Source organism: Temnothorax curvispinosus, unplaced genomic scaffold (genome assembly GCF_003070985.1).
Source record: "Temnothorax curvispinosus isolate PA1 unplaced genomic scaffold, ASM307098v1 QBEX01003906.1, whole genome shotgun sequence".
NCBI lineage: Eukaryota > Metazoa > Arthropoda > Insecta > Hymenoptera > Formicidae > Temnothorax > Temnothorax curvispinosus.
Window position 1 is genome coordinate 75258 of NW_020213686.1, and position 17166 is coordinate 92423.

General features: G+C 42.0%; 4 protein-coding genes across 10 annotated transcripts in view; 2 read left to right on the top strand and 2 right to left on the bottom strand.

Annotated features, from left to right (window-relative positions):
- LOC112453013 (zinc finger and BTB domain-containing protein 14-like) overlaps positions 1–4356 on the bottom strand; it is a 7662-nt gene extending 3306 nt beyond the window's left edge. Inside the window, exons 1-4 of one of the 6 annotated variants that reach the window (XM_025013548.1) lie at positions 4016–4356; positions 1362–1603; positions 534–925; positions 206–424 (exon numbers count right to left, since the gene is read on the bottom strand). In XM_025013548.1, coding sequence (XP_024869316.1) covers positions 206–424; positions 534–925; positions 1362–1581 — 831 coding nt within the window. In that variant the 5' untranslated portion in view covers positions 1582–1603; positions 4016–4356. Of the gene's footprint in view, positions 1–205; positions 425–533; positions 926–1361; positions 1604–1786; positions 2287–2532; positions 2915–3887; positions 3971–4015 lie in introns of those variants that run through there. The other 5 variants (XM_025013551.1, XM_025013550.1, XM_025013549.1 and 2 more) reach the window with 5 other exon arrangements.
- Positions 4357–6630: 2274 nt separating this feature from the next.
- On the bottom strand, positions 6631–9996 carry LOC112453015 (protein downstream neighbor of son homolog). The gene is made up of 7 exons (XM_025013554.1): positions 9811–9996; positions 8719–9360; positions 8311–8639; positions 7854–8065; positions 7594–7797; positions 7322–7502; positions 6631–7228 (listed from the first exon to the last, which is right to left on the bottom strand). The coding sequence occupies exons 2-7, from the start codon at positions 9354–9356 to the stop codon at positions 7032–7034; spliced, it is 1761 nt and encodes a 586-aa protein (XP_024869322.1). The 5' UTR covers positions 9357–9360; positions 9811–9996; the 3' UTR covers positions 6631–7031.
- Positions 9997–11411: 1415 nt separating this feature from the next.
- LOC112453009 lies at positions 11412–14458 on the top strand. Of its 2 annotated transcripts, XM_025013536.1 has the most exons (5): positions 11412–11499; positions 11848–12216; positions 12564–12741; positions 12930–13309; positions 13685–14458. In XM_025013536.1, exons 1-5 carry the CDS (start codon positions 11479–11481, stop codon positions 14147–14149), a joined length of 1413 nt encoding a protein of 470 aa, XP_024869304.1. In that variant the 5' UTR covers positions 11412–11478; the 3' UTR covers positions 14150–14458. The 2 variants fall into 2 exon arrangements, with proteins under 2 accessions (XP_024869304.1, XP_024869305.1); XM_025013537.1 differs by lacking the exon at positions 11412–11499 and having other exon boundaries at positions 11978–12216; positions 12568–12741.
- A 1076-nt stretch (positions 14459–15534) lies between these two features.
- LOC112453018 lies at positions 15535–17148 on the top strand. Its single transcript, XM_025013556.1, has 2 exons — positions 15535–15767; positions 16823–17148. Exons 1-2 carry the CDS (start codon positions 15694–15696, stop codon positions 17121–17123), a joined length of 375 nt encoding a protein of 124 aa, XP_024869324.1. The 5' UTR covers positions 15535–15693; the 3' UTR covers positions 17124–17148.
- Positions 17149–17166: the final 18 nt, after the last annotated feature.

The following is a 17166-nucleotide window of genomic DNA, read 5'->3' on the forward strand; positions in this document are numbered from 1 at the left end:
AGTTATTACAGCACAATCTGTTTTGTTGATAAAATAAAAAAATCTTACTATATAATTATATTTCTTTATATTGCAAAAAAAACTAATCTGTCTCGAGTAAAGTAGTTTGCTGTTACGGTAAAGCGGTTATTGCTTCGAAATTGATTACAACCGCGTAGAATACGCTTCGTTAGCAAACTTCCTTCCGGTAGATAAGCTCGTTTACCTGATGTACGCTCGATACCGCGACATCCGTCGCGGATTCGTCGTTAAGATTAGGCTCACACTTGACGATCCTCGAGGAATCCTCGCAGCTCGATTCTCGCGAGGAGTCTTTCGATCTCGATTCCAATGGGTCGTTGTTTCGTGTCACGCGGCCCACGGATACTCTCTTCTGCCCTTTGAATCTGGTCTCCCGCTTGTACATCGGAGGTGGTATACGCCTCTGAAAATTATTACAATAAATATATATTAGGAAGACATTCTAAATAATTGGAACGATCCTCAGATAATATCTTTCAAAATAAGCTGAAGCGCATATCCCCCGAGCTTACAATTTGCGTTTCCGTGGATCGCGGAAGCTCGTCGAAGCTGTCCTCGTGCCCGTCGATCACCATCGGGTCGTCCTCCACTTCGATATCCTCCACTTTAATGTGGTCCTCCATCGAATCGACGGTCGAGTGCTTCGGCAGGAAAGGGATCACCGACGGCTCCTTGATGTACTCGGTGGTGTGCACTCTGGTTTCGATATGGCATCGCTGCATCCGCGTTTCGACCCTGGTGTAGAGGTTGCGGTTGCTCTCCTGGGTTTTCTGCTCCCCGGAGAGACCGCGTATCTCCAAATCGGTGGCAGTTTTTATCAACGAAGGAAGGTGTTCCTCCGCTACATCGATGGATCCTCTGTACATGAAGTCCAACAAGCATTCCATTTCCTCGACAGCGACACCTGAGCGATAAAAATGTACATCAGATGCATTTTAATCCCTTCACGCGAAAGTGTTACAAAATAATTTTCTTCAAAAAAAAGATGGGGACAAAATCTTTTCTTTCAATTTTTATTTTCACGCGATGTATACCGAGTCCCTCAAAGGGAGAGAAAGAAGTAACAGGCAAGCCTGCAAAGAAGACCACATGTTTTTTTTTTAAATGGGATTTTTCCTCTTTATGTCCGCTGGAGCGCAAGCTCTCATAAAAATCAAGAAAAAGATTTTGTCGCTATCTTGAACAGCTGTGTAAAAAATAGCTTGTAACACTTCTTTCTTTCTCTATCAGATGAAACATTTTGTGTAACAAATAAACAAAAGTTCTTGAAAGTTTCTTTCTTCAGATATCGTTTAAAACGTCATGAGTGTTTTGTCGAAACGTCAATGTGCCATATATACCTTTTAAAATGAGAATGGGTTGCTCTCCGTAATGTTCCTTAAAGACCCTTTCGAAGTAAGGACTACACGCTGCCAGCACCAATCTATGGGCCCTCAACATGCCACCCTGGCAAGCCAAAGTCGCGTCCGTCAAGGAACCGCTCTTGTAAAGAGCCTCGAACAAACCCGACAGATTCGCCAGGTGATTGTTCCACGTCAGGTTGAACGTCTTCTCGCCCATGCTTTTATCGAGTATTATCGATCTGAAATACAAAGATTTTGTATTTTAATTCACAACGCCGCGGTAGGATCAACTAACTTTTACACGCAAAAGAGCATGTTTTTCGTATGTAAAATGTGCTTTTCTCTCTTTTCTAATCAAGTACGTTAAACAAGTGGTTATGTAAATTAGTAATTAAAGGCACGCATATGTGCGTCGCGTGTACCGGGAAATATATTCTGAAAAACTGTCAGAGCTGCACGAACCGCGTGTTCTCGAATTCTCAATTAAACATATCTCGCGATATATCTGCATTGTCTTTTCTTTTTAATATTTAGAACAGTTGTATATCTTCACGTTTGTTTATACCGCCCCACGTTGTATTTTAACGTTATAGGCATGTTCGTTTCAGCTGAACTTCTTGCACGGTCCATCTTTCCTCTTTTTCTTTTCACGTTGGAGAGAACCGTGCAAGAAATTCAGCTAAAACGAATAGGCCTTATATTTTGCATAACAACGAATCGCCCGCGTGGACTGCAATCATCTTAGTTTGGCAGGACGCGCGAGACGCAGAGGATGCGCGAACCGAGGAATTTAGAGAACGCGTCGAGATATTCCCTGAGAAGCGGTTTCCGATCGAGTGTAACTCCGTAACAGGAAATATTCCGGACTATGCAGACAGTTATTAATCACGCGCGCGCGGAATGCTAATAACGCTCTTCACGATATATCCGCGATCGTTGCGTCATAAGTGAAATAATCTCGTCATGGGCAGCCGCGCGGCGGGGCAGCGGGGGGGTGACGCTACTCGGCGCGGCCAGACGCGCTTTTAATCGGCACGTTCCGCACAATTATTCCGATCCCGCGCGCGGTGATATTCGCCGATGTGTCACCGCGCGTCCCATATAATCGGCCGCGTGATCGCTCGTCAAACACAACGATTGGGAGACCCGTTTTCGCGTGCCCCCTCACCTCTTACAGCGAAATATTCTCTCTCTCGGTTGTTGTTCTCCGTCCGAACTGAAATCGATTCGAGTTCGTTTCTTAATCTTTCATACGAACGCGTTCTACACGGGGATCGCTCTCTACTTATTGTATTCGCGCCGCGAATTTACGAGGCGGACGGACGTCGAGCCTCGAGCATCGTTGTTGGTAAACTCGCGACCGGGGGGGTATGTCGCGCGCGCGAAGAAGAGATCTCGGAAGGAGAGGGTTCTCCAAGAGAGGAGGCGGTTCTTTCTCGCGCGCGTTCTCAGCCGCGTGTATGCGTGCGTGTCGCGTGTGCGTGTATACGTGTGTAACGACTAGGCTAACAACGACGAATAGTCATGCGCAGAACGTGAACCCTCGCGTTGCCTCGATCCATAATTTTGTTGGTGGACCCCCCCACGCATTTCCAAGGGATTCCCGTTCCCCCCGTGGCCGGGAATGGGCCAAACGCGCCCTTTTTTCCCTCCATCTTTACCACGTCGCGGGCAATATAACGCGACCGGAAGAGCCTCGCGAATATGCGAAACCGACGCGAACTTCCGCGTGATTTTAAGGATCTAAGGACGTTTATTCCGAGCTTAACGACGTCTAAGGCTACGGTCAACGTGACGCTACAAAAAGCTTTGAAGCGTCCTTCTTCTCTTTCTTTCAATGAAGAAAGCCTAAAAAAATCCGGAATTAACAAGCTGGCGCTTCCGACAATTCCATTTCGCTGATTCCGTCGAGATAAGATATACGCGTCGTTAGGAGAAAATGTAAAACGGATAAGAGATTCGAAGAGGCCTTGAACGTCACGGGCGACGTTCTTCCGTCGGGCTCGCGTGTAACGGCGGCCCAATCCGGGGAACGATCGGCCGATTGATCGGGAGGAAATAAACGGGTCGAGGTGCGACGCGGGCAGAACAACGAGGGAAAACGCGCTTTGGCCGCGAAGCGAAGCGCTGTGGTAGCGCGTCACTCACGTGCGGCTTACGTATACGCGCGGGTCCGCGCGACGACGGGGACGGGGAAAGGAGGGAAGGAGGAGGCGAAAAAAGCGGCGACGAGGCTCGCACGTGATCGCCCTGTCCCAGGAATGCGCGAGTCTCTCGCGCGTCCAAACGCGAAATCACCAACGGCGCGCGAAAGACGTCGGGAGTCGCGCCGGTGCCCCGGTGCTTCTCTCTCTCTTTCTGCCTATCTCTCTCTCCCCCCGAGCTCTATTAATATCCGCGCCTCGACGTCGACGTCGCGCCTCCGGAACGCGCGCTCCGGCGGCAGAGGCGGTGGAGGGACACGCGACCAGGGGAGCGAGAGAGAGAGAGAGAGAGAGACAGATAAAGAGCAGCAGCTCTTACCTCTCTCTTTCTCTCTCTCGCTCCGTCCCGCGTCCCTGCTCCACGTCGCGCGATTTCCTCTCGGTCTCGCTATAGAGGAAGAACGCGCGCAAGAAACACCGTCGTAGCGACGGTCACCTCGCGGGTACCTGCGATCAGTGCGATCTGCGACCTCCGACGAGAAAAGCTCCAATTTCAGGGCGGACGACGGTGTCGCGGGGGATCTACCCCCTTTCTCCCCGACGTGTAGGCCTCGCGTGTCGGAGCCTCCGGCGGCGCACGGCTGGGTGGTTTCTCTGGCGATTTCCTCGGGCGGCGACGGGCGCGATGTACGTGTACACACTCGCTTTTGGAGGGGCGGGTTACTATTCGCGTGTTAATCGCGGGATAGGAGAAAACTACTGCTCTGCGAGGGGCACGGCGCGACCGACGGCGTGACGCGACGCGTGCTGGGGCTCCCTCGACCGAGTTGCGACTGATATCATTTCCAGCGGGGGACTGTAGGGTCGGCGGCCAGAACCCCACCAGGGGGTCTTCGTGCAACCCCCACGCGGCGTCGTAGTAGTAGTCGTGTACATCGTCGGCATTGCCGCCGCCGCCGCTGCCGCCGTCGCCGTCGTCGTCGCCGTCGTCATCATCGTCGTGGTGTGCCGTCGGCCTCTCAAAACCCCCCGCGCACGCATTTCACGCACACGCGCGCACGTGTAGCGTGCCACGGGGAGAGCGTCGTCGTCGTCGTCGTCGTCTCTCTAACCCCCTCCTCTTTTCCCTCTCTGTCTCTTTCTCTCTCACTCGCTCTCGCCCCTCGGATTTTCCATCTTTTTCCCCCCTTCGGCCGAGCCCCGATTTTACATCGCTCTCGTCTCTCCGTCCCTCCGAATCGGATAGTCTTTCTCGCTCGCGCGCGCCGCGACGCTCTTCCCCCCTTGTGCGGCCCCCGTCGCTTCGCTACGCGTCGCGGGTGCCTTACCAACGCCCGACGCGTACCCAGTACCCAACGATCTTCATCCACCCCGAATCCTCGCGTCGACGAGGGGTTTGCCTCTCGTCGGGCGAAAACAACGCTCCTTTCTTCACGGGATCGACTTTACGCGGGCTTCGAATTTGTATTACTCTTTTTTTTTTTTTTTCTATCTCGCGCCATATGCCACGGAGGTGGCATTCGGAAGATAATTGTAATCTATGTCCCCGAGATAGCTATCGACATTTCTACGCAGTATCATTAGGGGTGGCGCCGACCGAAGGACACAAAGCGCGCGGATCTCGGGATGCGTAAATACGTCGAGACGCAGGGTGTGTCGCTTGCGTGCTTCCGCTTCGATCAATTTTGAGTCGACTTTATTTGCCCCGGGGGACGATCGGTCACCATCCTTATCGCCGCTTCTTCTCGATGTTATGGATGTTACTAATGAGACTCGAATTAAAATCTAAAAGTAAACTTGACATCAAGCGAGGAAAACTGATTTTAATATTTGTCTTCCCCGCAATTTTTTCTTTTAGTTTGCAATGAGCGAAGAGCTATGATACTCCTCGATTTTCGCGGAAGAAAAATCGACTCGATGCAACCGAGAGAGCTCTGCAATCCTCGAGAGAGACGTGGACCTGGCAGGTAGAAACCGTCCTGCACATTCCATATCCGAGAGCAGAGAGACACGTAAACACGACGTTTTTAATCTCATTCGGTTAAAACGAACGTTCCCCCTCGGAGCACGAGCCGAAGTATCGAACTCGGGCCCGTACTCCCATTAGCGTCTTCGAATTCCGTTTGTATCGCACGAGCGATAAGATACCCGTCGCTCGCCAGGAATTCGCTCGCACAGAAAGGAGGGAGAGAGACGGGACGGGGCGGGGGACGGCGGGAATTAAAATTCGCTCGTGGAAACGAGCGGCGGCAGCAGCGAGCTGGAAAACGGCGCGCTCGGACGAAAAATTCGAGCCGCGCCAGGAAGACCTTGCAACGCGAAACCGCCTCCGCCTCGGCGCGGTGTCGCAATACGGCGACGAGCCCTGACGTAAGCCCCCGGCATGGCGCGTGTTAATTCGCAGCCGTGCCCGCCGCGCCTCGCGGCAAACGCATCCGACGGGGCGATGTTCCTACGACGAGTTTTCTCGGCCGAACTATTCTAATATTTATGACGCGTGCTGTGTCAATCGTAATTGCGCCGGGCGGATCATATGTGATTCGGAAGAGAGAGAGAGAGAGAAAGAAATGCGTCTCGATGTAATAAACCAATTGATTTTCCGTATTGTGGACACACACACGCTGTTCCTCTTCCTCTTTTCTTTCTTTCCCTCTCTGTCTCTCTCGCTGACCCAGGCGAGTCCGGCGAGTCCGGCAACTGATTTGGGGGCAGCGGGCGAATATCGATTCGTTATTTTTAGGGGCAATCCATCCGCTGTGCGGACCCCACCTACGTCGTTCCCGGGGTTCTCGAACGGCCCTTCTTAACGATGGTGTTACCGTCGCGCGTGACTCCTTCTGGGAAGGCTTTTAAATTAATGATGACAATGCGATCGCCCTTCCTGCATAAAAAAACAACCGCGTTAAATTAGTTCGTTATAATCGTAATCTCGTTCTTTCTTCCCTTTTCGCATTAAACGTGTACGTATATACGATATATGTATAACATAATGAAAAACAATATTTGATTTTTCCATAAATGTATCAACATTAAAGAAAAGTCCATATAACGCGATAAAACGTAAAATATCGATTATTATAATCTACAGAGTTATCGTTAGGGCGATTATAATATTACGTCGGTTTAAATGAAAACGTCTTTATCTGATATCGATAATGTTCCTTGTCTTCTCACACGTGATATGTACAATCTCGCAATTTAAAATTACATGTTAAATTACACACGTTAAATTACACGTCAATAAAAATAGAAATCTTACAATTTGTGTATACAAATCATGTAGTTACATTAAACATTCGTCATCACATTAGATATATACTTACATTTTAGATGACATTAGATCCCTATGTCTTCACAAGCATAACGATATTTCGTTATCGGACGTTAAGTATACGTGTCGCCAGCGACGTAACATTGTCCTAACGCTTAGGCTAAAGTCAGTTGCCTTTTTTAAATTAATCTTTACAAAGGTCCTGTACTTAAATCTGTGCTATATTTATTTCTAAATTATATGATCGCGAGATCACGACCATGTATATAGTCCGTTAAAAAATTTCAGGCTATCCAAAATTTCTATCCTGGCCGGGTCGGGACTGCAAAAATGGCTCAATAATTCTTCGTTAAATCCGCAATCGCTCAAATTTTCTTGCCCGAAAACGTTAGGCGGTAGGGAGTCCTTCGTGGTATCGAGATCTTCTTCTCTCGTGACAATCGCGTGGCCTGTAGGAATATAAATATTATTTTCGCAATTTAGTTTGTAAGATTCCGCGTCGATTAACATGCGCGCAAACACGTGTATTCGCGTGCCCGTACCGTGCCTCGCCGTGGAAAACGAAGTTGTCGAGGCCAACTGCGCGCAGCTTGCCGAGTACTGCTCCAATTGACTGGATTTCATCAAGTGACAGAGAGAAGGCAACACATGCGGCAAAAGGGGTCCTCTCAATTCGAGGGAATAGTATCTGTCGTTATTATCGCGCACTACGCTTTCTCGAACCTTTATAAAAAAAAGTAAAAAAAGAAAGTAACAGATATGGGACCAAAATTCTCTAAAATAAAAACGAACTGTTCCGTCAATTATGCGATACCTTGAGCGGTTTTAACGTAGCACCGTGGAAGGCCGTCGGAGCCAAAAGCGTAGGAGGAACACCGGCTAACGCACCGGTCATTGCGATAGCCGACTTGCAATTAATTAGGAAGTTAAACAACGCCTGCGTCTCCACACCTCTTACGAACACAAGGGATTGTCTCAAGTTATCTACCTCGCTTTCTTTCTCCAAAGTCATCCTTGCCTAAAATAAAATCGCAACATCAGGGCAAATTGAGAATGCGCAATATTTATGCATACCTGTGAGTGATTAATTTTCTTAATTTCTGAATTTTCTACTCCAAGACTCTCGAGCCATGCGTCTTGAGTTTCGTCATCATCTTCTTCTTCTTCGTAATTTTCACTCTCTTGCTGACAATCCACGGTAGACACATCTGCAGTTTTAGAATCGGGATCTGTCGGGTCGGATCGTCTTTTGTAATCCTTCCTTAAAGGCATAGAGAATTCTATTTCTGAAATATGTTGAAAGACACAATTAATTTTTAAACAAAATAAAATTTAATATTTTAAAATCTGTTTCTACTTTTATCCCACAATGTGTAGTTATATTTTACTAATCGTAAGATTATTTTTTATCACATGACTAATATTTCATTATTCATATCATGTCGAATACCTATAGCTTTACCAGTACTGTCATCAAAGATTCATTTTATTGATAAATAACTAAATAAAATAAGTAAATAGAATTCTCTACCTTCTTGTTTTAATGACTGACGAAATCCACGTGTTGTAGGTGTAATAAGAGCATGAATCTCCGACAATCCGCAGATTCCAGCGGCACGAAAAAGCACTGTAAATGTGTTCGCGCATACGTAAAAGTATGGACATTGCCTTGCTCGCAATAAATGAAATAGGGATCTGAAGCTATCGCACCATTCTCGATACAATGCATCTTTCATATTTTGATTGTTCACTATCGATGCGTTATTTGCGAGAGATGCACTCACTTTACCAGCAGAGCGAGGGAATAACTCTAACCATGGTAAAGATGGATGTTGCCATATCAAGCAACATTGATGGAATCTAATCAGAATATAACAAGACATTATTATAAGACTTAGAAAAACAAATAGACACATAGGCAAGGACTAATAAAACCAACCTTGCATTTAAACTGGTGTCCAAAGTTGTCTCTTTCTCTCCGATATCTAAACATCTCACAAATCCTGTGGTACCTGATGCCTCTTCGCTCGTTTTGAGCTTGCCATTCCATGGAAAAGGCTTCGGAGACATAAACCTCATTTTAGTTTTCAATGTCCAATCTATAGGAATATGCTTTGCACCCTTTGGAGCACTTGTGTCTGAAGTCTGATTAGTCAATTCTAGTTTTGAAAGAACGTTAGCAAAAGTCAAGGAATCCTTTGTGGATGAATCTGTCGTTGGCTTCTCCTGTTGAACGTCGATGTGTAGTAATTCAAACAATGTGTTGTCGTTACTGATTTCTAATCCGGTTGACGTTAAATCCTTCTGCTTCTTACACGTTTCATTGATCGCGAAAGGGTTCTTACGCTTCTGGTCAGATACACGTTGTGGTACATTAACACTGGAGTTAAGCGCGTCTAAATTCGTAGCCGTTTGTCGATCACCAGCGTTGATGGTCGTTTTGTTTATACGCGCTTGAAGCGCACGTTTCTTTAATTTCATACGATGTAGTTGCATCACTTGATCAGGACGCGTCCACTCCAATGCACTTGCATTTTCAGATTCTGCCATTGGCGTGTGCAAAGTTAGATTTGACATGTCGCTGTAAAAAGTTTATATAAGATAAATAATAAGTTATGTAAGATAACCGAAGAACATTATGTAATACTTATGTTATTATAGATTTTATATTATAGCAGTAATTCTGTAGAACGTTGCAAATGTATAGTAATAATTTTAAATATATAATAATTTATAAAAATATAATTATATAATAGTTAATAGTACAACATTCTTGATATAATAACTTTAATACATTTAATTTTGTATAGTTAGAATTTAAACAAATTTTAAATTTTATATACATATATATAGAATTTATATAAATAATATATGCTATATCAATGCATAATAATACATCAAAATGTTAAAAAGTTATTCGAATAACTGTAGAAACGTATAGGTTAGGTAACTTTTCGTTCCAAAAATAACGTTTAATTGAATCAACTTAATTAATTGATTAATTATTAGAAAAAGAAAAGGAAATACGTACTGTTTTTTATTATTCGCCTCACTCGTATCAATCGATTGTCAATATAACGTTTTTTCGTCTATTTAAAAAATGAGGTTAGGAATACGCGATTTTGTACACAATGCCAGAAAGAAGCATTCTGGCCATTCCTGGCCCTGGCTGATATTCCTGGCCATCCCGGTTTTTTTCATGGGACCGTCGAAAGACCCTGTATCACCTGTATGTATGTACATATGTTACATACAGTATGTACATACACTAGCATCAGTACATACATCTACCTTCGAAATTGGTACTACGTAGCCGAGCTCATTTTCCGACATTGCCGATAAAGCATCATTTTGGTGCGCGTCCATGCTACATCTGCAAATTGCGCGATTTTATCTGATAATGCATAATTTAATTTTATTTAATCTGGTATTAGTATCGAGGAAAAGCTATACGCAATATTTTTAAAGACCGTCCTGTGCTTGTACCGAATGCCATTGCGATTAAATGCACTAAGAAAAAAAAGTTGTTAACATGACTTTATTTTCAACTAATTATATAACTAATTATATAATTTTTTTAATTAAAATATTTATGTATTTAAATTAAAACGTCCAACGTTGAGAATCTTCTTTTCAACATTTAAATATGTACTACTTGGATTTATTTGTTTGATTACCCGTCCACGTTGTAATTAAATTGATTTGAAGATTGAAAAAATGATACACGAGTTGCTTCTCCGAAGTGACCGTCTTAATTAAAATTCTAATTAAATACAATTACACCTGAAGACGAACCAGCGGTGACGGATTCGCGAATATCGAGCGTTGCATTAACGCTGTTACGTATGGAAATTTCCTACGTAAATCCTCTATCCTAAAATTTCGGACGACGCACGTTGGAATTTTTTAACGGTTTAGGACCGATTTTACAGTCTCCGATATTAACTTGATCCTCCGATTAAACTCACTCTTCGTCTCTTTCTAGGGGGACATCAGTTAGAAAGAGATGCAGAGTGAGTTTAACGGAGAATCACATTAATCGGAGACTGGTGAAATCGGCTCTTAGACGACGCACGCTATCTCAGAATTCCGAGCGGTTTATCCTACGGTTATCGGACGGCTGTTGATAGGCTGAGGCCCAGATGGGGCCCAAAAAAAAACTACGTTTCTAGAAACTTCTAGAAAACCTCCCCCCTTAAGACGCGTAGGAAGTGGTGAGAATCTCTCGCGCGGGGGGTTCTGGCCATTTCGAGTACAAAAAGGGCGGAAAATACCGCAGAGCGACACATTCAACCACCTTTCGTTACCTATATATACATAGCACATTATCACTTCACATACTGCCAATTAATATAGGTACATATTTAGCGAATTATTTATTTTATAAGATTGGAAAATTCTTGAATTATAAACTGAATAACATTTTAAAAAATTTAGAATATTTTTTTAGTCAATCAGCAATTTGCATCAACGTTTGTCAATGCGTGACATGAACGACATACTTTTTAAAAAATTTAATGACATCTGAATTTTTGCCTCGAGACGATTTCACAATGCGGAAACGCACATTGCGAATGCACAAACTGACGAAATTATGGAATGCGCAAATTCAACATAACGTCAGCGAGTTTTCGGGTTACTTATAGTGACACCGAGGAATCGCGTTAGTCACATCAAGTGAAACTGCAAGAGCAACACGATGTTTTCGCATCGAGGATTAGTGAGTAAACCTTTCTGACATATGCTTTAAATTTATTTAATATTTTTATGAGTTTTTAACTTCTGGAAAGAGAACTTTTTTAATAAACCCACATGTCATCAGCGTTAGACAAAAATTTTGTAAAAATCAATACGTAATAAAACATTTATTTTTTTCTGCATTTTACTTTCTCTCTAATTCGATTTTTATAACAATAAAATAATATTCCATAGTAAATTTATAAATATGTAATCTTTCTCTTAATAATTTTAAATTGTTAAATAAATAATTTAGGAAACAAATTTCTGCCATATCAAATATCTGTTCAAGAACAATCTGCATAAAGTTTTTTTAATCATTCTTTTTCAGTTCTTAGCAGTGACAATAATCTCGTTGGCAAGTATCGCACTTGCTGACGTCCTTGTTCAACCCAGCTACGAACATCAATACTATAGCAATCCACGCTATTTGCAACATCAGTCGACTGTTTCGCAGCACTCGATACGATCTCCTGAACAATATCGCACGGAACAATTACCGAACCAGGAATCGGGAGTTCAGACGCCGGTGTATCCCTATCAATGGAACCAAGCCGATGCTCGTTCACATGTGTTAAGCTATCCACATCGTCTACCATACCACCATTATTTACCGAGGCCACACCATGTGCATTTCGCAAGAATAGGAGGTCATGGATATGTACGGCCCTCGGTGTATGTCGGCCATCCTCAATCTTTGGTAAATGCTCATTATCCTATTACTTGACCTGAGAAATTAATGGTATAAATAATATTTCATTAACTTTCGCAATATTTTATTTATATTACCATCATTTAATTAAAAATTTAAATTTTATTTAATTTTATATTTTAAATGTAATATTTAATTTGAATTTGAAATATCTATACATATATATGTAACACCTAGAAATTTGTCTTATGGGATAAATATGTACGTCACTTTATTATTGACAAACAGCTTTTCTTGAAGTTAATTATAACACAAACGCTGATATTTATCGTGTTTTTGTATATAAATATATCCTATAACTTATTGAGATTTTCCTAAAACCGATATTTCTCTAGGCAGTACACAACCGAAGGAAAAGATCACGCAGATCGGATCCTACAAGCACCGAATCCAGTAAATCTGAGGTCGTTGCATATGACAATGATGTGGCCGCGAAGTCGCCCTTAACTGACGCCAAGGATCCTACAACCGTCGACTCGTTACTTCCAGAACATGAGCCTACTGATACTACTGGTAAATATTTCATAGAACAAGATTAAAATTTGACATCTTCAAATAATAACCTAATGCACCGCGACCGCTTATCTTGAAAGTCGTGTAACTTCAGCTTATACGAGTTCCAATGAGACGCAAACGTAAAAAAAATCAATGTACCGATATATTAGTACGAATTCGCTTAAATGTAAACTGTTCAATTACAGATAAGCGTGTGGAGAATCGTCAGATCAAGAATGACTACATAACAAATCCACGTTTATTCGGTTTTTATACAGAAGACACGCACCCTGAACATGCATACGACATTCCCAACACATGGAAAGATATGATTAACCAGTATGATACAAATCGTCATACGCAATCTCCGAACGTCGCGCAAGGCGAGGCATGTAGCGACGATTCACGCATCGTTTACAATAGACCTTTGATGAGATTCGCGCAATCTTCGAGTTCGCCGAAATCGCACGATAACGATTATGGTAGTAAATACCGAGACAATGGATCAGACAGTGCATCAGACACTGTGAAAGAAACGGCAAAATGGTTTGGAGGCCACCACGAACCCGAAAAGATATCTTTGCAGGTAAAGATTCTAGCTTTAATATATAATTCGTTTAAAAAATTTCATTTTTGTCCGATCTATTGAAATTTAATGGATTATTACGACCGAAACGATATGGATTTCTTGCTCAAATATTTTTCAATTAAAATTTAAAAATTTAATTAAATTTCTCAATTTAAATCTGATTAATGAAATGCATTATGTGCACAACTTTTTAATATTGGAAAATGGAACATTTATTGTCGAACATTATGAATGCGTTTCAGAAAGTTTAAAAAATATTCTTTTCTGCAATGTAAAATATATAAATATTCGTATGGTCTATGATACAAAATATCTTATATAATATTTTTAGAAAATTTTATTTTAATAAAACGCATTGTATGTATTTTACAGGAAATCACAAATATGAACATGATCGACACGGCAGAGCCAAGCCAGGACAAGATATTACAAATTCCTTTTTACTCTGAAGTGACACCGAAAGCTTCCCAATACGCCGATACGGCGGCAACACCTACTTCTGTACAATTTCAACCACCTTTCGTTACCTATGTGCAAAATCCATACAGAAGTAACGAAGAATCATCGGCAACCAATGAGATTGTCGGTGCGCCATGTGACACAAATGACAGACCGTATAATTATAATTTGAACCCAAATTATAATTTGAACTATTTATATAATTATCCGAGGTATTGGAAGAAGGATTGGGTCAAGGGCGAGGGAATTCTTTATCCAACATTTGTGGAGGATTTCTTCGGGCTCAAAAAGATAAATGACACAACTTCTACCGATGCTTCAAAGCACACCCCTGATCGAAATAAATTCTATCCTACCTACGGGAGAACGCTCGAATAAGTGTCAAAGACGAAAGATTCAAGGACTACAAACATATACACTACCATTTGAAATGTTTCCTGGTATGTAGAGTTTTCGGGTAGTAAATGTTACAGATATGACTGTGTTACCAATTTCTGCTACGTTACCTTGAAGCAACGAGTCGATTGATTGAGTTTTCATGTTCTATTTATTACACTTAATTACTATTGTATCATGCACGCATAATTTTTTATAAAGGTACATTTCTTCTTAAACTTCGTCCGCTCGGTAGTCGAACTTTTATATACGATTTTCTACGTAAGAAATAAAATGTTTCATTTCGATATATTATAAATCTATGTATATGTACCACGCTTTTAAATAAATGTATTTTAATGAAAATATTATGTTCTTTTCGTTACATTTTTAACACGCTGTAAAGCTTATCACGTCATAAAGAAACCCAAATTACTATTTAGAATTATCCGAATTAATTTACACGACTATACTCGTATATATAATATGGTAATCTTAATAAGTTTACCATAATCTTTTAATCAAGCTTCTGAATACGTGTTTAAAATAAATGATTAAAGTAAGTAAACAATATAATAGAATAGCACAATATAAAATTAATAATGTAATATATCCGGGCTCTTAACGAGAGAATACGCTACTGTACGACACGTCGCGTCGTCACGGGAGCGTGCTCCGAGAGTCAGGTTGCTCACAGAAGTCGAGCGGTGACACACGTTTATATTCTATTCAATATATACATTTATTGGTTACGAATACTCTACTTTATTACCGATCCCAATATACATATAAAATACTAATTTTAAATATATTAAATATTTTTTAATATAAAAATTATTTAATATATAAAAATTAGTATTTATTTAATATACATCTGAGTTGTTATTATTCAAAATATAATAATAAATATAATTACATTTATTATTATATTAAGGATATTACTTTTATTTCGTCTACAATTTTTTTTATCGAATTATATCCCCTTGTCCCTGCCTATCCGAATCCCCTACCCGTATTCCAATCTATAGACCTACCTATCCGTTTTCTTACTTAACCGTGTTATAATCTAATATACAAAGCTTTAATAAAAACCACGACACGATTTATAAGGGGCCTGATTTGTTGGTTAATCCAGTAGGATATCTGAACGGGATACCTCAAAGTGACACGATCACTTTACTTGAGATGTGAGAAATATGGAATTAGGGGTTTCAAGTTTCAACACACGCGCGCGATTGCAGGCGGCGCGGAGCGGCGGAACGTGATTGGCCAGATCTGAGGGTTCGACTCACGAGCCAATCGCGTTCGACCTCGCGGCTTTCGCTCGCCCGACTGTGCGGCGCAACGGCTCGCGCAAGTAAACAGTAAATACGTGACGCGTTCAACGTCGGATCGCGAGACGTTGTCGGTCGTGTAATTCCTTTCTCGTGAATGAAAAGAAATTCGGTTGCGGGGTATTGCAAGCTGAACGTACGCCGAATAATCCGTTCCTTCTTCGTGTCGACTGAAACGAGTGAGATGCCGTCGCTGGACGAAATGAACGTCGAATGCCGTATGTGCTGGACGCTGTACATATCATCACCCTGCCGGCTGTGATTTGGCAGGTCTCCTGCAGTGCGCCGTGAGTGAATTATATGTACCTATGTGAGAATTAAATGATTCGGAGCGCGATACATCCGAATCTTAATGGAATCGTTGTTCCGCGGGTCGCAGTGAAACGATAACCTCGGAATTCACGTCTCCTGCTCCGTTTTAATTTTTTCGTATGAGTGAGTCGCGCGGGAAAACGCTTTAATGAATAGCTTGATCCTTCTGGTTAAGTGCGGGAATTAATAATTAATTAATTAGTGATTGAAGAGAACGATCGCGCGCGTTTGACGTAGTTTCGCACTTTGCTTGTCGCGAAAGAGGGAGCGAGCTTGCTTCGAAATGCGTATGAATATCGAGAGTGCGAACAGCTGAAATGTGCATCCACGAATACAATTCCGTTGTTTCAAATTTATTTGTATGTGCTTCTTTATTTTTCCTAACCTCTACTTTATAGAAAATTAAATTGTATCGATTGTAAAAATTTCGTCGCGATCGTTCTTGCTGCGCGGTGATCACGCATACCATAAAAGACGATGATAAACCTCGATACTTAAAAATTATAAAACATTCTCTGTTGCTCAATTGTTCCCCAAATATTATTCGTTTTGCTTACAAAATTTTCCATAAAGGCCTATTGTCTCGAATTCGGATTTTTAAATTGATATGAGATACATCTTTTATTTGAAATAACCCAGACAGCACAGTATGTCTAAAAGCGGGACGTAAGACGTTTAAAAAAGACATCTTTTAGATATCTTGCAAAAAAGATGGCTAAAAGACGACTTATGTCCCGATTTTGAACATTGTGCTGTCTGGGAAGTGTGAAAAGTGCAAGAAGAGAAAAAGAAAGAGAGGGCTATTAGATATTTAACATATAATATAAATATATAAAATAAGTTAATATTTATTTGCTTTTTGCATAATTGCAATTACAATCGAGAATATAAATCTTACATATGTATCGATAAATATTAACTTATTTTATATATTTATATTATGTGTTAAATATCTAATAGCCCTCTCTCTCTCTCTCACTTTTTCTCTTTCCGACACTGCAATGTATATGTATACATATATCATTTGCAGATGTAGCACGGACGCGCACCAAAATGATGCTTTATCGGCAGTGTCGGAAAACGAACGTGGCTACGTAGTACCAATTTCGAACATGGACGGTACTGGCGGTAGTGTACAGGGTGGCATCTCTCAATGCATTCCTCAGGGCTACCAATGGCAACACGTTTCCTTCGTGAAACTTCGTGAAGTGCAAATCGTATCAGCCGAGCTCTACGATTGGCTCGCCCGCTTCGACCGTTTCGATACTTCGAGTATCGCGCTTTCGATACGCTTCAAATCACAGTCAATCGTGCAGCGCGTCGCGACGTGACGGATCGTCAAGTTCGAAGCGCGTTTCTCGCGAGTGCGTCGGC

Bases quoted from the DNA above. Each gene is read 5' to 3' on its own strand.
- LOC112453018 (XM_025013556.1), top strand. From the start codon at position 15,694: ATGCCGTATGTGCTGGACGCTGTACATATCATCACCCTGCCGGCTGTG. The intron at 15,768-16,822 runs GTGAGTGAATTA...TATCATTTGCAG, and splicing joins CAGGTCTCCTGCAGTGCGCC to ATGTAGCACGGACGCGCACC.
- LOC112453009 (XM_025013536.1), top strand. From the start codon at position 11,479: ATGTTTTCGCATCGAGGATTA. The intron at 11,500-11,847 runs GTGAGTAAACCT...ATTCTTTTTCAG, and splicing joins TGTTTTCGCATCGAGGATTA to TTCTTAGCAGTGACAATAAT. The intron at 13,310-13,684 runs GTAAAGATTCTA...TGTATTTTACAG, and splicing joins CCGAAAAGATATCTTTGCAG to GAAATCACAAATATGAACAT.
- LOC112453015 (XM_025013554.1), bottom strand. From the start codon at position 9,356: ATGTCAAATCTAACTTTGCACACGCCAATGGCAGAATCTGAAAATGCA. The intron at 7,503-7,593 runs GTATCGCATAAT...TTTTTTATAAAG, and splicing joins CTACGTTAAAACCGCTCAAG to GTTCGAGAAAGCGTAGTGCG. The intron at 7,229-7,321 runs GTACGGGCACGC...ATATTCCTACAG, and splicing joins GTTTTCCACGGCGAGGCACG to GCCACGCGATTGTCACGAGA.